Source organism: Elaeis guineensis, chromosome 10, assembly GCF_000442705.2.
Source record: "Elaeis guineensis isolate ETL-2024a chromosome 10, EG11, whole genome shotgun sequence".
In the NCBI taxonomy this organism is placed as follows: Eukaryota; Viridiplantae; Streptophyta; class Magnoliopsida; order Arecales; family Arecaceae; genus Elaeis; species Elaeis guineensis.
This window is the reverse complement of record NC_026002.2, coordinates 29955525-29981740: the sequence shown is the minus strand read 5'-3', so window position 1 is coordinate 29981740 and position 26216 is coordinate 29955525. Positions and strand designations below refer to the sequence as shown.

The following is a 26216-nucleotide window of genomic DNA, read 5'->3' as shown; positions in this document are numbered from 1 at the left end:
AAATTATGCATAGTAACATAAATAAAAATTTTTAAAATTCAAAACATAAAGATATATGTGCCTACATTATTAAATTATATAGATTCCAAATTTAACTTGAAAAGGTGAAATATATACACAATAAAAAACTTAGGGCCTATTTCCCAGGCTTTTTATTTCTAATTTTTATTTTTGAAATAAAATTATAAAAATTGAGACAAAAATGATGCTTAGTATGCCTGCTTTGTTATCAATTTTTTCAATTTATTATTTTCAAAAACTAAAAAATCACTCCTTTTAATATTTTTAAAAAATAAAAATTTAATTTTTAATCATCACCATTAATATTGCTTTCAACATCAAACCTGTCACTTTGCTTCCATGACCATTGTTGCCACCATTGTAGCCGCCACCGAATAATTGCTATCTTCATCGTATTATTGATGCATCCATCATATTATTGTTATTGTTGTTGCTGTGGACACCATCATCATTATCTTGATCACACATAATTATCATTATTATCAACCATGCTATATTGTTGGTGCTACCACCAGAATAGACCCGCTAACTATCATCATTACCTTCACCACACTATCATCAGTTCTACCACCAACACTATGAACTACCAACACTATCATTACCTTAGCTGCTATAATCATGATCTCCGCTGCCATCATCATATTTATTGCTAGAAAATAATTATCTATACAAACATAATTATATTTTTAAAATTAAAAAAATCATTTTTTAGTCTGTAAAAGAAAAAATTGATGCCATGTAGCGCTTGACCAGCCCCTTTACAGCACAATTCATGGAGTTTTAGGTTACACGGCATTCAAGCCATATAATGTTAAAATAAACTGAGTCTATTTTGAGTTGATGCGGCAGCCCTCTTACAAGTCTGCAACATAAACACAATTCGAAATTGAATTCCGTTAACAATTTTCAACCCAATCCATCTCTAAGGTAAGAGAACACACCGGCCAGCCCGAAGCAACCTGTGTGATTAGCTCAACGCAAGTTGCAGCCGCAATAGAAAGCAAAAATTGAAGCATCGTCAACCTGCTTCAACTAATAGAGATCCATGGGCCAGCAAGGCATTAAAAACATTTAAATCTTCTAATATAAATAGGTCTGTTCTCCATGAAAATGACATATGTTGTAACCAAAACATCCAGTAACTCGTCAATTCATGCATAGCATTTCTGAAACATTATTGATTCTTGAATCAAACACCTTAGACTTAATCCACGATTAGTAGAGCAAAATGATTCATTTTAACCCAAACCAAACTACAACCAACTCCCTCTCACCTATTACCAAACATGGAATGCTTGTTGCACCTTCATTAGCAGAACCGATTACATAGTTGGTTAATCACTTCAGCAAATATAGCTGGTTAATCACACTGGAACATTTAAAAGAGTTGCATTCTAGTGGTGTATTTTTTTTTTTTTAAAAAAAAGTTTACAACAAAGAGCAGATGGCCTCCAATTATTAAAACAACAAACTCAATCTAATGAATTTAACCATAAAACGTTTCTTTTCTCTGGCCCAAATAAGACATCAAAGTAATGAAATGAACGGGCAGGAATCAGTTACAGAGACTGGTTTTTATACAAAAGTTCCATAGTTTACTGAAACTCCTGAAAATTAACATGACCCGTAGCTTGGGCATGTTCAACAGCCTCCTGCATGTCCGAAGAAGACAATACAAACAAAATCAACACAAGGTTCAGACATCAAAAAGAAAATGAAGGAAGAGAACAAGGGTGATGAATCTCTGAAAGAAATAGTAACCTTTTGACCAACAACACCAATTTGGCACACCCCGCAACGCAAGGTGAAATTGGCAGTGTCTGTATAACTCCTCTTCCTGAAATGTAGCAACATTCGCAAAATTACAAACTATTTCACTAAATATTTATAGTTCATAAAATTTTAAATATACTGAAGTAATACTAGAAGTATTAATGTTCTATCTTCAGAAGTTTAACATCCAAGCACCAAAATGAGCAATATAAACACCCGATTTAACATTCAAAGTGTCACTGAAAGTCAAACCAAGAGACAATTATAGGAATTACACTACTCATGCTAGAAAACAACAACTGCCCATTTTCCTGCTCTATGGCTTCTCTTATCTTGTTTCAGTTAATCTGTCGAATGTCCAATTATCAGCAAGAATTTTTAAAAGTGGTCTTGTAAGATAATGAGCGCCAACAGCTATCTCAAACCCAAGCACTGGAATAATTTGGCGATTATATAAGCTTCTTGCATGAATTCTGTAACAATCATTAATGGTTGAGCTTATCAGATGTGCATAAAAATATTAAAGTTGCATGCATGGAGTTTGGGTAATTTATCTACAACTCTATGTTGCAATCAGGGTTACCTCGGGTCCTCAACTATATTGAACAACAGGTTACCCTATTTTACAAGGAAAATGCTATGGAGCAAAAGTTTTTTGGGCCCGCTAATGCTGGCCTGGCCACTTCACATTCAATTATCTCACGTATTGCACTAATTCTTGGAATTTACACCCATACTCTCGCGCCACATGGCAGGAGAACCATTTGTGTGCACGAAATGGGATTGTCATGCCATTATTTATTTTACGAGACCTAGTCTGGTAGCATTTTAGTAATAAGGCAAGATTAGCCAAGAAGCAAATGATGAATATTTGAAGAAAGAGTGGCAAATGGGCACAAATATATCCAATGCCTAGTATATAACTGGAGCATGTGCCATGCAAGGTTGTCAAAAGCAAAAGATGCCCTTAAGGCAATAGAACCCCATATTGCTTGAGGTGCAAGGTGCCAAAAGGCACTCCCCTCCAAAAAACACTGCCAAAAGGCGCTCCCCTCAAAAAAACACTAAGGTGCTAATCCATGAAAAGTTAAATAAATGTATTAGATATAAATCCCATTTCTATCCAAAACAACACAAACATCATGAAATTAATTATTCAAATTTCAACATCCTAAATCATAATTGTCTTTAACATTGGAGATAATGCTCCACGTCTTTCAAAACATCACATCGAAACACCACATGCTTTGAAATAGAAGGTAGCAAAAATATGACCACTGGACATCCTAAAATATCTTCAAAAGTCAGATATGATATACTACTTTCTAAACCATATTTGATGTTTTCAAACAGAACAAAAACAAAGTAAATCACATAACATCTTAGAATAACATCTAATTTATAAGGGCTCTAACAGACCAAGATGCCCCTTAAAGCAAAGCTAACAGAATTTTAGAAGAATAGGCCAAAAAAGAGAAAAGAAGACTAATGCTGGACATTAGAGGGCTGCTCACCAGAGTGCCTCTCGTTTTGTCTCGGACACTAGCCTATGCATTGCTTCAGCAAAGTTCCCTCGCTTGAGTACTGTTAAGGCACTCAAGGGTCTCCTTGCCTTGCCTTAGTGCCAAGGCAAGTGCCTGAAGCGCCTTTGACAACACTGGTACCATGGTGGAAACAGCAGTTTAATGATGGAGGGTAGTATTATAGAAGGGAGACCCCATGTCATGAACTAGCTGATCAATCAAAGTGGCCTCTATGGAAGTAGTCACCACGGCATAACACTTTGCCTTGGCACACAAATCGGAGACTGAGTTGGTTCTAGCATTGCATAAGATGAAAGAATGATCGAAGAAATAAAGAGACCATGTTTATGACATCAGAAGCCCGGTTCAGATTTTAAAAGGAACATAAAAATCAGGTGCCAAAGAAGAAAGATAAGTGGCCACATAATGACACCACAATGAGAGGGATGAATGCGAAGGATAGCAGCATAGAGAGAAGTCTTGGCACAACAGAGAAACAGCTACATAACCAGCATAGGTGACTACCGAACAAGAGATCTTCAAATAGAGTTGACCCACCAACAATTTCACTAGCATCAGATCAAATAGAGGTTCACCACCATCTGGCATAAGCTTGCGGTGACAATTAATAGGACTTGAGTCTGGGTACATGCACTGAGCATGTAAAAGTGATATCAGTATTATATTTGCTAGGAAAAAGTAAAGGATTGAGAACTGTAGGTAACAGTCACGTTGAGATTTTAATGCCTATCAGAATCTGATTTTACTGCATGCTTGATTCAAATCTGAAATTGATCTGAGATATATAATACCAATCAGCTCCATAGCAGCCTGCTAAAAGAGAGATTCACAGCAGAACTGCTGATCTCATCTCAGATCTGTAAAACAGTAATAATCAGCTGTGTTATATCAAAGCAAGCAATAAACTTGATCACGAAAAAAGTGAAAAATGAAAGATATGTGAAGAAAGAGTAGCTGAATGAGAGAATAAGATGAGAAAAAGGATAAATTAGAGTGATACCCCTCAAATTTTCACGATTTGCACTTACCCCCAAAAGTTCTAATTTTTCAATTAGGCCCCAAATTTTTGTTGCAATGTAGCTCAACCATCCAGTGGAGGTCCGACGCCATTAACAGCAACTATCAAATTACTAATTTCCCTCATATTTTAAAATAAAAAAAACTATCAAAAAATTACAAAAACATCCCTCCAACAATTTGTGATTTTCATTTACATCCCAAAAACTTTAAAAAATTACACTTGGCCCCTCCCCTGACTGCTATATCTACAACTGCTTATGAACTAATGCCAGAGATTTGCTGTGGTCTATGAGGTCTTCATTGAGCCCTCAACCCAGCAATACAAAAAGCAGGCCAAGTCCAAAGAGAGTTGGAAAAGAAGTAGAAAGGTGGGGAGATGGGAAGGCTTCTCGCTCTCAAACTCCTCCCGAGGAAGAACCCCAATCCCACCAGCCCCATTTCCCTCCCATTGGAGAGAGGACTTCCCAATTTGGCTCCTCACTCTCCCTTCTTCTCCTCTTCCCAAGCCCCACCACTGCCCGTTCTCTTGTCTCCTCTCTGACTCTCTCCACTCATGGTGCTCCAATGACCGCCTCCCTTCCGGTTCGTTTGCCTTCCTCATGTTTGAAGCACTTGCCAAGCCGGCGATGGATAAGAGTTGGAGTTGTTCTTGTTGTTTGCCGCAGTGGTGGCAGAGGCAGTTCCTGGCACCGCCTTCATCTCCTCTCCATCATCCACAGCAGTAGAGGTAGAGCGATCGTTCTCTTCTTCCACCGTGGTGGCGTTGAGATCCCACATCCTGGCTTCCTCACCCCCTAATCCTGCTCGCTCCCCACCATCCTCTACTATCTAGAGGCTGGAGTTTTGGTAATTCATAAAAATCCAACCTTATATCCTTAACTCACTCCAAAAAGAACCCTCTTTCTTTCTTCTGTCCACCACTCCCCACCCTCCCCCTCTCCCCCAAAATATTCTCTCTCACAATTCTTGGAGGCCCTGTTTACAAAGAGAGGAAGAGGAACAGAAGGGCTCATATGATTGCTACGTGATCTCCATCCATTCCCACCAAATTGCCTCACACTACTATAATCCAGCCAACAAAGGCATATTTGGTATTTTCTGCCTTAAGTTATATCATGTGACTATCGTATATTTATGGATCCTGACAGAGATAAACAGCTAGGCTACATTGCAATATAAACCCAATTTTTTGGGGTCTAATTGAAAAAAAATATATTTTTGGGGGGTAAGTGCAAAATCGTGAAAACCTGAAGGGGTGTCATTGTAATTTACCCTAAGAAGAACTGAGCAAAAATGTAAGGAAAAAAGGATGAAGGGAAGGAGACCTTGGGGCTTTCTTTCTTTCAATAAAAAACTCTATGTACAATTCTAAGATCCATCATTCAATCAGCCACAATTCCCTTTCATTAGTACTAACTGGCTAGCGAACTTTCTGCAATTATCACTCAATCAGAAAAAGTAAACAAATCTAAATTGGCGTCCAAGAAATCTCAATTTTAATTTGACAAATACGACACCTTTTTCCCCTTTTATAACTCTCCAAAATGGGTTCAGCATGGGACCTTCACATGAAGGACCATTTGATGGTCCCTTTCGTGCACGAGCATTAGATCTCCTAAGGTTGGGGGAAGGAGGGTAGTCGGGTCCGATCATGAGAGAGAAACTAGTTTGGAGAAAAGGTATTGAGTTCCACTCCCTTCCCCTCTCTCACAAGCTCTCCTCTATTTCACTCAACACCTAAAACCCTAATCATCTTCTCTCCAACAAGCCCCATCCTTAGTCCCCTCTCCCCTCTAGCAAGCCCCATTTTGAGCCCACTCTCCCTTTCAATGAGGCCCAGCCCAATACCCCCTCCCTCTGATGTGCTCTACCCCAAGCCCACCTCCTTTAATGAATAGCTATTTCAAGCCCATTTTTCATCCACACCAATTCCTTCACTCCCTCTCTATTGAGCCTCACAACTATGGCCCCTTCGACCTCATTGCCCATATCCTCTTTGACCCTACCCTACTTCCTTCCTGAGTTCATCAACATCACCTCCTCCACCCACAGCTTCATCTGCTACTGTGGTGGTGCCTTTGATGGCTACCATGTCTATTACACCACCGCTACCACCCACTCTGTACTCTTGTTGCCCAACAATCATAGTCCTGACCCTGCTGTCACCTTGCATTTGATGAGCCCGCCATCTACACTCTCTTCATTACTACCACATATTTTGCACCTACCCCATTGCCAACAGCAGCTGTGAGAGGATCGATGATTTCAAGAGCTTCTCCTCCATCACATGGTAGTGGTTGATGTTGGCAAAGATATGGACCGTTGATCGGATCATGGCCAAGTCGAGCATCTCCACATGTGAAAAAGCATAATGGAGAATGATGATGGATAGGGTGGTGTCAAGAGAAAGGAGGAAGAAGGTTCGTGTGAGTAGAACTGAAAAGTTCCTCTCAATATCCATTTTTTCTCAATATCAGGCCTGACTACCCCAGCATGTATCTTAGAGTGGCTTGGAGGATGTTACAGTAGTGCATGTGTACGAAGGACGTACCCCCAAACTCTCTAAAATAGGTAACTAGTAACTTGCAAATTCCTCAGTTAAAGGGGAATAGCTGCTTACATAACAATTCCCTAATTTGACTCTTGTGAGAACTCTTAACAGGGAGAGAACTCAGATCCAGTGTGCACCCAATACCAACCTAAATACATGCCTAGTAGAAACTCTTATTAGACTCTAGAACAACAAAATAGAACCTAACAAAATTTGACCAAATACACTCAAAACTAAATCCTATTAAAGCCCTTTAGGTTGGCTTTAGCTACACCTCTAGGCCACTCTACTCCAATACTCCTTAACAAAATGAGTAAGACGAAGATCATATTCTATGATGACAATGTTATTTACGCATATTAGCAAGATAGAAAGATCACGTGAAGAGCGAGCAAACAATTTATTGTGCACATATTGAAAACCAGTTGCAAGGATGGAGTGAATGAACATCACAAGAAAAACTCAAGTACCCTATTTTAGACCATAAATAGTTCAAAGCTGATGACAAACATGCAACTAAGGATGCTTGAAACCAAGAGGAAATGCATAAAAGAAATACATTCTTCAAATATAATACCTAGAATAACAATTAATCATCACATGATAGTCAACTTTTTTCTTCTCTTTTTTGTTTGGAAAAAAGTTCAAGGTTCATAGTTAGTAGGTTGAAAAGCAAAAGGTAGCCCTCCCCCTAATATCCCCTGGTCCCCTAAATCCTAGTGAAGGCACGATATGAATTTAGATCTCTAGCACAACCACCAATACAACTTTACGAGCAAGATATGTTGGCAATTTTGGATGGTCATCTTAAAACGGAGCAAAGTTTTGCACTCTCACAGAAGCCCACATCTCACTCTCAGGTGAACCCACAAGCCACTAATCATGTTCTAATCACTCAATCAAACAATTAGAGTTAGCTTATTTTGTGGCGCAGTTTCCAAGAAACAGAACTTTTCCTACGACTATAAGGAAAGTGGCCCCAGTTAAGAGAATGTTTGGGAGAAAAGAGTGCTCTAGGAACTCATGCCATTAAAATATCATGTCAACTACATGGCACATTTTACTACTCATGGTGGTAATGCACACCTACTAGAAAGACCTTAATGTTGGGCAAATATACATCAATAACAGCAAGTTAGTAAGCTCCTCTAGTAGCTGTTTATCTCAATAAAAATAGTAACACACACAAAGGAAAATATAGGTGATAGTTCATAAGCATTAAGGGTGACAGAACAATCAATTATACTTGCTACTGCCAAAAGCACTGGCTCAACATATGCTCCTTTAATATTGACAACTAGAACAGAAATTTGAGATGGCACATTTTATGACTCGGTGAGAAAGAATACCTGCTAGAAAGCACTAGAAGGCAGGCAAATATACATCAATAACAGCAAGTCAGTATGCCATTCTTAGCTGTTTATTGCAATTAGAATACTGACAATCAAAGAAAAATAAAGGTGATAAGATCATATAAACATCAAGGGTGACAGAATAATCAATAGGAACTAATGTTGCTGAACTAGCTGGGTCAACATATGCTCCTTTAGCATTTAACATGTCGCACAAGCATCTTAAGAGGAGGAGATGAAGGTAACGAGCCAATAACGGAAAGATGCAGACAACATTTTTGTGTTTTAACCATGAGGAAAGAGAGAGAAGAGCCAAAAAAAAAAAAGGAAGAGGAGCATAATAGAGAAGATGCTCAAGAAGTTGGCATCTTAAGAAATGGGAGGACTAGAAGGAGATGAAGTTGACAAATCACTAATTGAAGTTTGCAAATGAACATGTGACATTGTCAACTGTGGAAGAGGGAATGATGCAAGATCCCTAAGGGATGGTCTGCAATGCATTGGAGCCCTGGACAACCTAGACTAAGGCTTATAAGTAAGGTTGGTCTAATTTGATTGCTCTCTCTCTTGAACTTGTACAAAGGACAGTGGGATATCCTTGAGATTAAGGGAAAACTAAAATGTCAAATAAATTTGCATTACAATTTTTGATGGAGAAGGGAGGAATCAGGTTCTCAAGGATTTCAAGCTCAACAAAAGGGTCAATAGCTAACTCATATCTGAAATTCAACAAACAGTGCATGTACAATAGAGATAATGTAACCAAACTCTAAAAATAACAGAAAAGAGATCAAGGAGAGGGGGAGGGAGGGGGCGAGAGAGAGAGAGAGAAGGGGAGAAAGTAGCCAAAAGAAAGAAATCTTTTCTTCAAAACAAACCATGTACAGTGCCTCTTAGTGATCAGCCATAAAACCCTTTTCTTACTAGTTTTCCAAGTAAACTATAACTCTAAGGTGCTGTTTGGCATCACTTTCATTTTTTTTTTTCATTTCAGAAATGAAAAATAGAAATTGTCTATATCTTATTTTTAGATTTTTAAAAATACAAACACGTTTCACATAGCTAATTATTCTTAAAGAGATAAACATGATGGTGGCAACTGAGATGGTGGTAATGGTTGTGGAGACAATGGAGGTGGTAGTGGTAATGCTAGCAGTAATGGAGGTACTATACTAATGATGTAGCAATGGCAAGGGGGTGATGGCAGTAGTGACAATGGTGGTGGGACAACAAACAATGTGGGATCATATCAATTATAGTGGTGATTATGTGATGAGGAGTTGGTAGAGGCCGTGTTGGCAGTGGTTGCGTGATAGTGGCAAGGGTCGTAGTGATGGTGGCAGCATCAATGGTGGTGGCAGTGGTGGAGAAGACGACAGTGGTGGTAGCAACGTCAGTAGCAATAGAAATGACAGTGAAAGTAGTGGTGACGATGATGGTGGAGATAATGGCTGCAACAGTGGTAGTGATGGTGGCCATGATGAAGCTGGTGTCAATGGTAGTGGTAAAAGACATGAATGCCTTGTTTTTGGGAATAGTGAAAGCAAAAACTTTTTTCATTTTTCTAGAAATAACAAAAATAAATTTTGAAAAATAGGAAACAAAAAATAACAGCACCAAATATGTCTTTTCTAATCTCGATTTCCATGACTTTATTTTTAAAAATAAAAAAAATAAAAAAGTGATGCCAAATAGGCCCTTGAGCTAGTAGCAGATCTCCATGCGAGTACCTAAAATATTTCTTGAAATTTGGAATCCCAAATAACCGAATATAAAGACAAGTAAAACAACTAAAAGACAAATCTTGATGAACTTATGGTTTATCCAAATAAACATATATCTAAAGTAGGATTGTTGCATACTAATACTACCTGAAAGAAGTGTCAAAAGCCATCTATAAAATAATCATATAAAAGGCCCGAGAATACAATATAATCTAAGGTAATTATTTTTTTTTGTTCATCAAGAAGGAAAAGGAAACAACACAGCTGGCATACGCCTAACTAGTTACATCCCTAGAGAACCATGGAGAACAAACAGTAGAAAGTGGCATCCTTACACATTGAGCAAAAACATGATTGCTCCTAATGCTTTAGACTATGCATAAGGAAAATGTACGTAGATGACCAAGCTGCGAGCTTACTTTGCTTAGTAGGAGGGAAAAAGTAATAAAACAAGTATAATCACACATTAAATGACATATGCCCCTTTCACATAAACATTGCCATGGAAAATTTGATAGGAGGTTTGGTCGATGGCTCGCCTACTAAAAAAGGCAGATCAAAATATAAGATTGTCAATCATCGAGAAGAGGAAGAGAGGGATAAGCATATAGGCAAGATGCTTGAGAAGTGGCATCTCAAGACATAAGAGGCCTGGAAGGAGATGAAGTTGATGAATCACCATCAAGAAGATATAGATGAGATTGTCAACCATTGAAGAGGTAGTGAGGGTAAAACGGGAGAGGGAGAGAGAGAAGGGTATTTGAAAATTGGCATTCCAAGACACACGTTGACAATGCATAGATAACATTTGAAGAAAATGCACAAAACATAAAAGCAACTATATACTTACACCCAAAACTGTGCACATGGAAAACAGAGAGCAGATCTCGCTTAGCAATTGGTCCATTCACTGACAAGAAAAGCATACAAGTATAATAAAGAAAATGGCTATGAGAATAGATGATGAAGAATTTCAGAAAGAAAAGTAACCAAAATGTATTGGGAAAAGAGCGGCAAAAGCACTGGATAGTCTCAAAAATGTGATTACATTGATGTTCATAATTTCATTCTTGCAGAGCATGTGGGAAGGAGAAGTGAGATAAGAGCTCCATCTTGGTAGAGATCGAAGTGCTCTCTCTTAGTAGAGATCGAAGTGCTCTCTCTTAGTAGAGATAGACGAAGGAGGATCGGATAGGCTAAAAAATGTGATCACATTGATTTTTAGTAATCCCCTTTTCTCGATGAGCTTATGGAGAGGACAAATGAGATAAGGTGCCCTAGGAGTTTAAGAAATTAGGGAATATAATAGACAAATATTGACAATACAGTCAGCATGACAAACTTCAATAATTTTAGAATATGCTAGTGGTACCTCTGTATGTGATGTCCGCCGCCCACCTTATCATGCTGACTGGTACCCCCCTCCCCCCCCCTCTTCCTCTCAGTAAAGGTTGCAGAAGAAGAAGAGATACACTTGAAATTTACTTGTGATGCATTGATAAAGGATAAAGACAAGCATAACATGATAATCTATAAAGTAATAAATATTTGTTTCCATTATACTGATAGCTAGAAGCTGATTGCTAAAGTAATATTAGCATTGTTGCAATCTGCTTGTGTTATACATCTTAAGCAGTGGAACCAAGGGCTCTTTGACTCATTAAAAAACAACATCAAGGTTTGATTGGTAAAAGCAGATTTAACAAGAAGCAAGTTCCAATGGTCTTCATCTATATGCTACACCAGTCAGGCTCCCGGAACAATGATCCTCAACTGTTTTCCTCCTTTTCTTTTTTTTTTCAATGATATGTTGTGCTGCATTTGTTGTGTTAAAACTTGGAAGTTCTTAACCTAAAGATTGAAAAGGTCAATTCAACCAAACTTTTTTTCGTTAGACAAATCCATCTAAAGACATGCTCTATAAAAATTTTTCTTGCATTGGGATGAAATTCTAATCACTTTCAAGATTCTAGAGCTCATACCATTATCTATACCTACCACAACTCTATCCATATTTATAGCTCATTGTTACTCTATGCTTGTACTTTTTCCTTATCCAAAACTAAACAATAATAAACTGAAGCACTAGCGTTCATGTAAGCTTCAAATCATTTGGATGAAAATATATTAAACACTTAGTGCTTCCAGTTCCAATAATTTTCTGGCGACTTCACTATTCTGGCAACCATACCAACTGTTGTTCTTGTTTGATACAACTCTTTTTGGCTTCCTTTGCAGCAGAATTTGACTGATCATTCTCACTTCCACTCCTCATTCATGAAACCCAAAGAATATGCCCCTCAGATAGAAGCTGCCAGTAGGCAGATGTCAAGCTATATGTGTTGGACTGAACAAGAGCAAACCAACCTATTAGACCCAGGCCCTTGAATAAATTGAGTTTATGTTAATCCTTAGCCATTTTCTTTTCTCCTATAGGAGGCCGAGTGTTAATCCATTGTCTCAGATATACTTTTTTCTTGCATCAAAATAGCCATGTGGTATAGCATAAATGAATGATAAACAGCAATAACATCTGTTACATGAATAAATACCAAGTAACATAAACCACTAATGTTGCCAGCCAACTAATTTAGTTTGAAACAGATGATAAAATTCTTACCTCTGAGCATCCCTAACAAGATTAAGAGTGAGGCCTTCCACATGCCCAATAGAACGACCATTGTCAACAGTAAAAATGGTTTGATCAAACTCTTCCGGTGCTCCTTCAAATGGAGACATCTGTATAATATAAAAATTAGATTAAAAGACAACATGTCAAATATGCTTTGATCTATTGTAAGTTTATGAGAAACTTTATTCTAGGCTTCCATGAGGAAAACATACAGCTAATGCATCATAATGCAGGCCATCATAAATAAGCATAACCCTCTCTCGATAATTCCTATCCTGTTACAAAAGTATCAAAAGGTAAAGAAAACTCAGTATTTTAAGAGAATCTGCCACCAAATGCAGCCAACATGAGCAATCCACAAACCTGGCCATACAAATCACAACGGGTGGTCTGGATATCATATGCTGCAATTTCACGTCCATAATATTCTGATAGAATTGCAAGTTCAATTGCACCTTTGGACCGTAAATAGAGAAATATAAATAAATTTATGTAGTGGAGGTAAACAATTAAGTGCAACATAGAACATAACTGGAAAATAAATAAGTAGAACATAAGCTCATAATTGACTGCAAGGCAATAACCTTACAGAAACAGCAAGCTAGAAATTTGAAAGTAGGCACAAAATAGAATTCGTGGCAGAAACTAAATGTTGATAAAAGTGCTACCAAATCAATGAATTGTAGCTATACCGCTAGACAGACCATTTATTGCTATATAGAAAGGCAGAAATTTCTTGTCCACTAGGTCTTAAGAATTCCAAAAAACTTCTACTGGCTAGATGCATCAATATTTAAGACGACTCATTTTTGCATGAATCAGGTAAAGCCACTAAGTATGTGATTTAAGATCTCAAATGATCAGAAGCATCTTAAGAATTCTTGCACAAAAACACAACCCTAAAGAAATGAGATTATAAGTTCATGGGAATGAATTCATACAAAAATAATGCAATAATAAGAAGAAAAGAAGAGAGCAAAGAAGCACAGCAAATAGTTTAAAAAGCAGAATAAACAATTAGCTCCACCCTGATACTGTTTTCAACAAATTAGCAAACTGATCCATGAAGTGATCAAACCCTTGTCTTCAGTCTTTTCACATTTATAAATTGGCAATCCACTTCACAAAAGTATTGGTTCTCTCACACGAGAATTGGGCATTGACAATTAGCATAACTGCCTCATCAGAGTCATCTTTTAAACCTTTTATCATCACAATGGAGTGAGTTATGAAGCATAAGTCTAAGACAAGAAGGATCCATAAATGGGTTGCACATATTCTAAGACCAGCTATCAGCCTCATATGAACCTTCTTAGAATTGGTATCAAATTCCTTGTCCATGCAGCACCACTGCTTAATTATTTCAATATATATTTAAGACACTTTTAGTTAAAAATATTATATCCACTCGGGGAGATTTTAACCAAAACTACCGACATAGCGAATGGGTTATTGCCAGACATTCTGCATCACTGTTAGATGAACACAGCAATTTTTGCTTTTACTCTTCTCTGTTATCATGTTTCCATTTTTGAAGGTGTATCATGCAGCCTTTAGAATGGGTTATTGCCAGACAGCCAATCTATATCTTAAAACCTTCAACTTGGACTGATGGATATAAAATTTCACCCTTTAGAATTCCACCTACTTACTATTGCACATTTAGAAATTTCATTTCTTTTCTTACACTTACTAAAAGCATCTAATATCAGTAGCCTAATTATTTTTAAGCTCTCCTTGGTTACTTAGTATTAGCATTTTGCTATTAAATTTTTTTTTTGATCCAACCCATAGGAATCAATAGAAAAGGCAAATCCCCTATGATACATCAGATTCAGCTCGGTTATTGATAGAGTGAATAGATCTGCCATTTCTTGAAATCTCTCTTCTAATTCAAGATCGTGGTGCAACGTGTATCCCCCTTTGTTCCAATTATAGAATAGATGAAATAAATCAAAAAATGAATTTTTTTTTTTCAAGAATGAAATCTTATTGGAACTGTCCATATCCGATATATCTTTCGGAACCATATCACATCCCAGATCTGAGGAGATAGAATGAATTGAGGCGGTATTTTGTAAATATGTAATTATCTTCAATATATCAACCATTTTTTTATTTTCCGATCGCCTGGAACGGACAAAAGAAACATCTTATTTTTTCTTCAAAAATTTCTGCTCTCTAGCGGACCTCTTAGTAGGATTTGAACCCAGATGAAGTATTACTTCATAGGAAAGAGTAATGTATCTACAACAAATTTTATCAGCTCTTTGAAATAAACTAAATGTTCAGCTTGTTTTTTAAAGTAAGCATTTGCAATTGTTAGATCATAAACCATTTCAAACTCAAGAATCAAATCTCCCATTAAATTCCTATCCCCAAACCAATATCCACTATGTACCCTGTCATCATAAACCTCTCTTAGCTACATGCCCATATAAGTTGCTAGCTTAATCATCCTTTTTATCTTTTAGAATACCTTGCATTAATCAACCAATTCCTTCCAAAATCACTTTTAAATTCTATCCTCCTAACCTACTTGCAGTAAATAAGTGCTAACACTAATAACCTCTTGGTCTAAAACCAAGTCAATAGCTATTAACCTATCACTTATCCTTTTTACAGCTACAAATTTATATTCCATTTCTAAATCCACCACTTTTCAAACTCCATTTCTTTATTATCCTTCCCCACATATAAAGTTTGTAAATGGACAATATTGATTCTCCTTTGCATCATCTTATCAACTAGCTTTTTACTATTTTAAGTTGAGGTTCCAACATTTGAAGTAGCAAATTGAATCCTCTTCATTTGTTACATGAACTTCTTTGTATGCCGCTGCTCTATTTCATTTGGTTAACCAACCCTTCCTCATTACTTTATAACAAAATTATTTGCATTATAGCACATCATCTCACAAGGAATAAACTAAACAACCCTTGCTCACCATAAATGGGTCATGTTCTGGCAGGTTGCTTGCAGGTTACAACTGGGACAACTCTTGCCTTAACACGATCAACAAAGGCTTGTACTTATCACAGCCCCAAGGGAGATCTAGGGTTTATAGTAGGTTGCGTACACAAGCTGTACAATGCTCCTAGCATAAGATTGATCAAAGATAGACTAAACCATTTTCAGTACATGCATGAATGCCCGGCTATACATATAGTTTCACAAAACTTGAGTTATTCTTTTGAAAATAGCATCCTGGCACATTCTGGTGACAATAGTTCATGTCATGCCAGAACCAAATGGATACAACCTGATTCTTGTCAAATGGTATGAGAATTTCATCCTAATTTACAGATCATTATATAAATGTAAGTACTTGTTGCATTCAGGACCAATATATGAAAGCCAGATAATATAAAACCAACAAATCGGCAAAAAATTGGAAGTTGTGAAAAGTATGTGCAGTAAAAGGATTTCAATTGTGCATAATTTCACTGTCGTCCTAAAAATTACAAACATTCATGGCTACAACACAATAAAAAATACTACCAATCAGTTAGCAGCATCATAAATTTCTCATCACTAAAGGAGTATGTAATGATCTCACCTCCCCACTTCTCAGGATTCAAAATCCAGCCACAGTATTCTACATTTGATTTTCCAAGAAATGCTTGGTTATATTTTCTTGGATCACTCGCCACTGTTGCAGCTATAACCTTCAGCAAACAAAAATTTTATTGTATGTATTAAAACATGCAAAGTGAAAAGCAGGTGGATACACAAAGTACAAATTGATCGTATAATGCAGCACAGTAAGGAGGCTACTAGAACGGCCATGCCTTTATCAGACGAGGCAGAGAACTGACATATAGTATAATGGCATTGTTTGTTCAGTTATATATGTATGAACAGATATGTCCAAATGTGTGTTTGTAAAAACAAATGCATACATTAATACATGTGTCTGGGTGTGTGTTTATATTTATGAATGTATGCATATCTTGTGTTCACGTTTGCTTTTATCTATGCTCCAATCCTAAAATGCATGACATTCAAATCAGGAACCACCTTTAATAATAATTCGTATATAAATGCATGAAAACCAAATTCATACAGATATACATAAACAAGCATGTGCACGTATGTGCACTTTATCTATATCTGTATCCTGTATCCGTAAGCATGAGCATTTGATCAGATAAAGCACTAACATATTATCAGAAAAATTAATCTGGTGGTTAGTGTGAAAGGAAGCAATATCCAAAGGATATGTGCCAACAACATTCAACACATGTATACATGAACAATGACTAGTGTATAAGCTACCCAGAGAGAAGTTAGCGTTCCAAAGGCAATAGACCTTCAACATGGCCAGTTGCCAATGCTAATCTCTTCCATTTACAAACATATCTATTGGCATGTACCTGTTCTGCAAAAAACTTGGTTTGACCGATTGGAAAGGTAATAAAAGGTCCATTGGTAAATTCAAGATCTGGGTGCCATTTATATAAATCTATTGATGGTAACAAGAAAGGAAAATTGCAAATCTAATATAGGTGGTTTAGTAGAGGCATTTTCACAACTTTTTTGGTACTGATAAATAATCTGTCATCTCCGATAGTTGCATTCCATTTGTACCTATGTCCCACAACAACTCTGGTTGTAAAGAATGGGCTAGACACACACACATACCGAGAAAGAGAGAGAGAGAGAGAGAGAGAGAGAGAGAGAGAGATCAGAAGGGAATGTTAACTAGTAACCTATTTTCTCCAATATGACATATAGTTTCATGATGCACCCTACATAGTTTCACAAGGAAATGAAGCTATATGTAATAAAGGCCAAGACAATGTGGAATGTGCAAAGTAGATACTGCGACTTCAATCAAACACCCTAAGGCAGCAAAGTAGAACCACCTAGCTAATACAAAGCATGTATGAACCCAGAACAGCCATTTGGAAACCATTTATAGGAATTTATGAGAACAATCTCTTTAGCCTATGCAGTGTGTCCTCCTCAGTGCCTTGCCTTGCACTTAATTGATAGACATGGCAGGGACCAAACAATGGGCTGAGCATCAGACCACATACAGCCCATGGCCCCTTATAGCAGAGGCACAGGAACATTTGGCACCCTGAAGGAGATTCTAAAGAATCTAAAAGTACAATCTTTACACAATGGAACAACCTATACATCACAAGATGTACACCAGTTATCTTAATAGGATCTTTTTTTGTTTTTTTATCTCCTTTCAATCATCATTCAAATCAAGATTCTCATTACATATATCAGGGGAAAAATATAAATATTAATGGATTGCTTCGATCAAATAAAAAATGCAGGGACTACCACCTAGCAGCTTAGCTGGCAGTGACAGTTCTGGTCATTCTTTCCAAGACTGCCATTGTCCAAGTTGCACACAGCAAACCATTTAACATAATCCATCAGCAGGATTTCATAAGACTCCATAAAATGTTATAAAGATTGCTCACTATAATTACTCTAACCAGGTAATGGTCATATAGAGACTAATGCTAGTGGTATTTTTAATGTGTACGGTCAAGCATGGCCAGATAAAAGTAAGCTTAGGATATAAATGGCATGTAGGAGTCACCTTATGGTCAACAATTGCTTCACATGCTGGTGGTGATTATGGCAGAGTTGCCATGTGAACCAAGTGCTCCCCCCTGATTTACAATTTTATCTAACTAAAATGTCTTAGTTGCAGATCTAGCAAAATTTTAGACCAATTGTCAAAGTAAATAAGATTATTTTCGCACGGCCATCTATTCTAACTGCAATCAGTAGCTGAATGGTCATTAATTGGTCGATGCTGATCATACATAAAAGAAAAATATAAAAATGTTTGCCATGTAAAATTTTTCTATCCACCGGGTCTCTCAACATCGAGGATTCAACCAAATTGATGTTTGCCCACTGTAATGGGACGGGCACAAACCCTATGCAATCCATAACTCATCAATTGCTTATGGGTGGAAACCCACAGCACATCTAGATATGGTCGGTCATCAAAGAAAGTTTATGTGAAAATGCCAACTGTGTGATGGAATAAAAGGATGCTCAAATGACTAGTTAACTTTTGTATAATTTCAATAAAAAACAAGAGAAAGTACTATTAGACAAGGCAGAAGTGAGGAAAACCATAAACTTCATAATTCAAGTAGATAATAAAACATGAGAGATCTGCAGGTATGTAGCAAATCCTAGGTTGCCCTGACATCTGTAGATCTCATTTAGAATCCAAATCGAAAGTTTAATATAGGATGGAAACATATATAGTACATAATATATTCTTGATGCGTGTTCAGAGAAAAGTTTGATTCCAACATAACAGCACTGATACTATTAGCAGTGATAGGATCAGACGTTCAAAAATACAGGAAATTGGGTTGTAATGACAAATTCTGTCAAAACAGATGAGAAACCTGTCTTAGCTCTGGAGCTCGGTGCTTGTCGTGATCCATTACATACCTGCACAAAGATAAGCAACAAGAAAAAGAAAAGAGCAGCAAAGAAATTACTCCAACAACCCACAGCCTCACTTGCGAAAATACAACACCATAATGCTAAAAAGAAACCCACCCTACAGCATTGAATAGGCAGCTATTGTCGGAGGGTATGACTCTTCTCACAACGATTCCTTCCATTCTATTGAATTCCCACCTGGACCAACACAACAACCTCCTCAAAATTTAACCAGAAACCACATAAAACAAAATTAGAGAACCCTTGTAGTAGAATCACTACCCAAAAAAAGCCAGGCAAATCAAGATAGCATTCGATAGATCCAAAAAGAAACCAAAATCTCAAAACCCCTATGATTAAAACCCAAAACTGAATCAAGATGTTCAAAATAAAGCTGGAATATGTTCTTGAATCAACTAAATAGACAAAACTAGGGAAATATGAAATTAAATCCAAAATTCTCAATCAATATGGAACGCAAGAAACAAAATGAGCCCGAAAGCAACACCCAGGAGGAAAAAAAAAAAAGAAAAAAAAAAACAAGATCTTTAAATCCATACCGGTCGTAAGAAAAAGAAAAATCTGCGGAGAGGAGGAGAAACTTCTTTGACAGGCGAAGGATCGGGACCTCAGATGACTGCTGGGTAGAATTTTTTTGTTTTTTTAAGGAAGAAGCAAAAAAAAGGAGGAGGCGGCCAATGGCTGGTTAGAATGTTGTATGCTTTAGAGGTGAGCAAGTGGGGAAAAAGAGAGGATTGGTGGCGACAGCGATACCTCCGCACCCGGAAAAGGGGTGGAGAGGGACAACGAACGAAGGCATCCGAGACAGCTGCGGCAAAAAGGTAATTTACGTGGATTAGGTTCTCGAAATAACTTGGATAACCTGGATTAGTCAACTTTCTTACATTTCAATTCACAAAAAATAAAAAGTAAAATAAAAAAAAGGATAAACTTTTTTTTGATAAGGAAAAGGATAAACTTTTGTTTCTTATTTTATTTAATGTAACTATAATAACTTGATGAGCCCAAAAAAAAAAAAAAAAAAAAAACTCCGTAGATCACTCTCCGATACTTGAAAACTTTGAGACTATACTTTATTCACAAATAATTTAAATTGATATATTTGAATAATTTTATTTAAATAAATATTGGTTTTATGCATTTTCAGTCTTTGATCTTTCCCCTTTCCTCTACAAAAATAATTGTATCTGAGATGAAACTTATAAACTTAAAAAAAAATATTTTTAATTTTTTCAAGATCTTAAATATGCTTCATCCTCTTAGGACTTTATTTAAGAGCTAGGAAAAGGTTGTTTAGTTGAATAGCCTAAACAAAGTTGGAAAGCTGAACTTTGTTTTCTGTATATTTATTCAAGAATAAAACAAGATCTTAATCATGTGTGTGCATAACTTTATTGGTCTCATAAAGAATAATTAGTTTCTATATTTTCTATTTACAAGTATTAGTACTATTATAATTATTGTTTATTATTAATGTTGAAAAAGTTTAGTAAAAGATAGAGTGAGTTTCATTATTTATATTTTGAATTTTTTATAAAAATATGATATTTTTTATTATTAAATGAAAATGGTCTCGATTCATGTCATGTTGGCATACCTATCCATCCGCTTAAATCAATATTGAAAATAAAAAAATAAACTATACAACTTATATCAACAAGCTATGTAAATGTTCAAAATCATCTAGCTTTTCTTACAAAATTATCTATTCGGAATCATCAAGTTAATTTTTTAGAAATTTATATTTTTTGAAAAAAATTAAGCTATTTTTGTTATAGAATTATGCAACCATAGAAGAGAATAATCTACTTAAGTTATCAAATTGGCTTGCTTAAACTAAAGTTTGCAAAGTAAAAATTGAATCCAAATTATAAGTTTTCAAATCTTAAAGTGTGTGTTTACCTTCACAACATTTAAATTTTTAGACATAACATAAAATTTTTTTATATTCAATTATGAGACTACCAAAAAAATATCGAGAACTACTTATCTTATAATTTCGAACCATTCTAGAATTCTTGAAAAAAAGATTTTATTGGAAATATAATTTTGTTTCGAAAGAAACCAATATCAAACATGAATTTTTAATGCTAAAATAATGAAAATTATTATGTAGTTAGTTTTGTAACTTTATTTTATTATAAATGATAATCCACACTACGATAAAAGAACTAGAGTCATTATATTTTCTCTTCTTTATATATTTTTTGCGCATGCATTTATATAATTTTTGAAAAAAGTAGACAACTCATGCCTAAGCTAGATATCCTATACAATCAATTCAAATATTAATAGTTTAGCAAAAAAATATCTTTAATCCAATATACGCAATATTTCATTTTAAAATTTAATTATTATGTGCATAATGCAAAACATTATATTTAAAATTAATATATATGGATAGCCTACCTTTGTTGTCATCTATCAAACATTGCTTATATAGAAACTAAAAAAAAAATATTACTAATTTGGAAAAGAATAATATATGCATGTATGAATAGACATATATGCAGAACTTTGTTTGGTACTTATACATTCTTCTTGTTGTTTAAGTCAATTAGTCTGAGACCTTGAGATAACTAGGAGAGAAGAAGTAAAATGGATCGTAAGCTACCAATATAATTGGTCTATATTAGTTATATAGAAGAATTAGGATCAAAACAAATTCTCTCCCCAATTAATCCATCTTATATAATCATTGTCATTCTAGATTTCCACCCAAACCACCTACACTATCTATAGATAAATCAATGGTTGGTTATTGATTTGATAAAGGGTGCATCTTAATAATTATTGCATCTTATTTTATTGCTTTACTTGGTGAATTAACTTGATTGCGTGATTGATTAAGATGTAAAATAAATTTGAATTTATCTCCTGATGAGCCACTTTTTAATTCATCTCCTTTTGTAAACTTTGATTGTACTTGTTACTTCATTACTAGCTGTGTAAAGTGGCCAACAGGACCAAAGAGAATAGGCTAGAGCAAAAAACTACTAAAAGGAATGGAAAGTGATGGAAAAATAGCATGGGCTAAGATGGGTTTACATGGAACTATAAAATCATGAAGAGATATTTTTTACAGAAATTTACTTTGGCTAATGCTAGCTTGACTTGATTGGCTAATGCAAGCTTGACTTGATTAAATAAGTTAACAATTTAAACATCTCATAAAAGTTAACTGCATCAAACCATCAAATTAATTCCATTCCATCTGAAGAACCAAACAAACATAAAATGACAATAGCAATGTGCTGCCATATACCTATTTTTAGACATGCCTACATGACTTAGGGTAACCGAAATGACACGAGGAAGAAGATAAGAATGTATTATTAGAAAACAACAACAATGCCGTATGGTCGTATACCATAACTAAATTAAAGCCACATAATCGAAAGATTAATAGTGAAGTAGAGTGAGTAAAAAAAAGATAGAAGCACATGATTAGAATGAGATAGAAAGAAATAGAAATTCATCAATATAGAGAAAATATGATGTGCTGCTCATATATCTATGTTGAGAAATACATACACGAGTCTATGTAATTGATAGATGTTCCAAGGAGGAGATTAGGAGGGAGAAGATAGATAAAAGATATTAAATAAAAAGTAGAAGATGTTAGAGCAGGGGTTTTATAAAAGCCAGTTGCGTGTATTATGAACATTAGTCGAAAAATAGCATGAAAATTTTATTTATATGATTACTAGATAATATTGGATATGTATCAAAAAGAGCCTATAAATGCTTCTTAGGAATTATCCAAGCAATTGGAGTGTTTACCATTGGGAGGATTGGATAACCTCAGTTTTTGAAATTTGCTCATATCTACAGGTAAGATCAAATATCGTGCTTATATGACTGTTGAAATGTAGGATGACTATATATGTGGGATTTGTCCTTTATTAAGATAAGGATTTCACATTGATACTCGAGGGCGTTGCTATATTCAATGGTCAGCACTAGCAATCTGCTTCGAAATCACCATCAAGGATGGATGAAAATCAAATGCACATTTTTCAAATAGTCCTTTGACTTGAAGAATAGGATACCTTATTGCATTTTAGGATCAGTAAATTTAAGGCCAAATCTATGTATCAACCATGGAACCCTAGATTATATCCTTGATAAGGAGCATACTAGTTTACTAGGCTCAGATGTAAGTGAGGTTTAGGCTATGTAACATGAAAAGTATTATGTGGCATGTGTCTATATCGAATAGGACATGATCAAACACGTGTCCTACGCCCCAAGCTATTACTTATGTTTTGGAATAAAATTAATTGATTTGCAAATCCAGTATTATTTTGCAAAATATTTTATGTAGATCTCTCTCTAAAAGTGTCTAGCACGATCCATGGTTTTGATAGTCCATGACATTACATGACTAAGACTTTGGCAATGTTTATATTCTTAACGATCATGTAAGGATATTGGAATGATAAGAGACTAACTTGTAGCATATGTCTTGTAATAAGAACCGAGAGATATAAGCACCATATCCCATGCCAAATCACATTGCTAATACAAGACTTAGCTGACCTGAAGAGGCTAATTTGTGATGCATGAGATCCGAATTGATCTATCCCAATAATGTGCAAAGCATGTGCGACCTATCTCTAATTATTAATTAGAATGAGATTCAAAATAATTATTCTCTCAGTTAATTATTAAATGGATCAAGTAAGATTTGATAAGAGCCTTGATTGACCCTTTAATTAGGTGTAGCAGGTCCTAATTTTGAGTAGATAAAGGTCAGTCAAGTAACACTAGACTCTGGCTAAGTCTACTCCTAACTAGACTAGGATTAGAGGAGCGGGTGGCCACCTTTCTTGGTGTGCCATCCCACCTCAATTGATATCTAAAGTAGTATGTCTATTCTTTATGCAAAGCATTACTTTAGATCATTATAAATTGATGCAGCGATCCAAGAAAGGCTTCAAAATATCATGCGCATAGATTGCTGCAGCTATGAATAATAAGATTCAAAGCATTGAATGCTTTCATGGTCTCATTGTCTCCCAGACCTGGATAAAAAATTCAACTCTGTAATCACAAAATTGATTAGTATATTTTTTGTAATATCAAGGATGCCTCTAAATGTTGTTCTAATTAGATCAAGGGCTGGTCGATAGTTTATAAATTTATTTTGATGGGATGAAAGTCTTGGCTACGTGAAAAAAATTTCTACATAGTATTATCAGCTGGCAGTTTTTTTTAATCTAATTCTAATTAGAATAGTAATTAGTTTCCTTATAATTTCACTTGTTCACATCCTACTGCACACCTATTTTTTTTGTGACAAGAATCAAGCACAGATTCAAACCAGATTAATTCATGTTATATATTGTCACATTTCCATGACCAATTGTCCCATGTGCATGAGCAATTCTTTCTCTAATCACCAATAAACTACATATATGTATGTATGTATTATGTTTGCATATATGCATGTTCATATGGATGTACATATGTCCATATGTATGTATGTATGTTCGTATACTAAATTAAAAAAGGAAATAGGCTAGGCATCTCTCTTTTAAAGGTTCAAGACATCAAACAAAGAGAACCGCCAAATCCTTCCTTCAAACATTCTCTGATTTCCCCATCAAAAAATTTCAACTTGTAATCGGTTCTCTTACCACGATCTTAATTAGTGGCTGATTGGCCAGACTTAATATTTACTTAGAAATAAAGTCCAATTATCAATTTCTATATATACGTGTAAAAAACCCAAAAATATTGCTTTTAGTGAGACGGGACAATAGGCTTTCTGACAAGGGATACATACATTAGTGGCGAAAAGATGCTATTCATATGTGGATTAATTCGGCAATGTTTGTAGCCTGTGGTCCAACTGTCAGATGCTAAAAGTTAAACTTTTAATGGTGAGTGAAGTGCAAGGCACGGGAGAAAAAGGTTTGCAAAGTTATTGAAATATACACTTTATATTAAAAAAATTGAATTAAATAAAACAAAGTTATCATTATAAGATGAGCTAGCTTTGGTTGGGTGATTACTCTTTTTCCCTCTAAACAATAATAACTTGTTAGGGTAATTATGCTAGATCCTTGGCCGTGGGATTAGAAATAGGATAGATATTACTGTAAATGAAACCTAGTCTGTCCCATATCAATAGGGACTCTCTCAACTCATTCTTGCAAGGAGAGAGAGAGAAAAAAATATACTGAGGTCTTTTTCTCTTTGCGATATTCAGATATTTTTTCATACCTATCCTTACACTCTCTCTATCCCTTCTCCCACGTCCTCTCTTTCACTCTAATACGAGATTATTAATCTCATGAATCTTAGTGTATTGCACAATATTATCCACACAAAACCTGAATGATAGCACCAATCGAATTATAAAAGCATGTTGATAAAGAGCTAAATATTTAGAAATCATTTAGAATAATATATGCATATAATAAAATCAATGTCGTAAAAGATCCTAGTAAGAAGAGATCTTTTAGTTTTTGTTGAATAATTTCAAAACAAGAGAAAATTCAGGCAAGCATAAAACAACATTGCGTACGAAAGCTCTTGAAATAACATTAACGATAGCTCTAGATAGAAACATTGAAAAGTAGGTTCCGATTCGAGCCTAAATCATTGGAACAAGACTTAATACCCATGACTATTGGTCGGGCACAAATTCGGGCTGGCTTTGAGTTCAATCCAAGGTCAATTATGGCTAAAAGACAAGCCTCTTGATTTGTAGATCTCCCTAAGCCACTTCCAGCTCTAGGTGATCATGGCAAATCAGCTCGTCACATTGCCATTTTGGGTGTCTCCAAATCTTGGTACTGTAACCTCTAAAATACACCAACAAATTTAAGTGAAGCAGAAGTTGCTATGGCTTCCACCAAACCCTGCATTCAGAATTTTATTTTTCAATGCATTAGTGCAAACAGATGGCAGCTGATATGGAACATGTTGGGGGTATTTCTATACCAGCTGAAGACATGAGGAGGAGGAGAACCTTCGGATCGCACCATCCACTGTACATATATTTTGACATATCTCTTGGATCACTTGGACCGGAGGCATTAATTGCCTCCACTCCTCTTCTCGTCTTATTTTCTCATGGGCCTCGCAGCCAGACAAAAAGGAAAAGCAAATAGTTGTCATTCACTTATT

General features: G+C 35.7%; 1 protein-coding gene across 3 annotated transcripts; it reads right to left on the bottom strand.

The window, feature by feature from the left end:
* Positions 1–1381: 1381 nt before the first annotated feature.
* LOC105052621 (OVARIAN TUMOR DOMAIN-containing deubiquitinating enzyme 2) lies at positions 1382–19878 on the bottom strand. 3 transcript variants are annotated; one of them, XR_833380.3, is made up of 10 exons: positions 19616–19878; positions 19173–19253; positions 19016–19061; positions 16177–16285; positions 12981–13072; positions 12830–12892; positions 12606–12724; positions 10836–10895; positions 1783–1858; positions 1382–1673 (listed from the first exon to the last, which is right to left on the bottom strand). XR_833380.3 is itself a non-coding variant. In XM_010933485.4 (9 exons), the coding sequence occupies exons 2-9, from the start codon at positions 19235–19237 to the stop codon at positions 1617–1619; spliced, it is 627 nt and encodes a 208-aa protein (XP_010931787.1). In that variant the 5' UTR covers positions 19238–19253; positions 19616–19875; the 3' UTR covers positions 1382–1616. The 3 variants fall into 3 exon arrangements, 2 of the variants coding, with proteins under 2 accessions (XP_010931787.1, XP_073100677.1); XM_010933485.4 differs by lacking the exon at positions 10836–10895 and having other exon boundaries at positions 19616–19875; XM_073244576.1 differs by lacking the exons at positions 1382–1673; positions 1783–1858 and adding an exon at positions 4490–8346.
* Positions 19879–26216: the final 6338 nt, after the last annotated feature.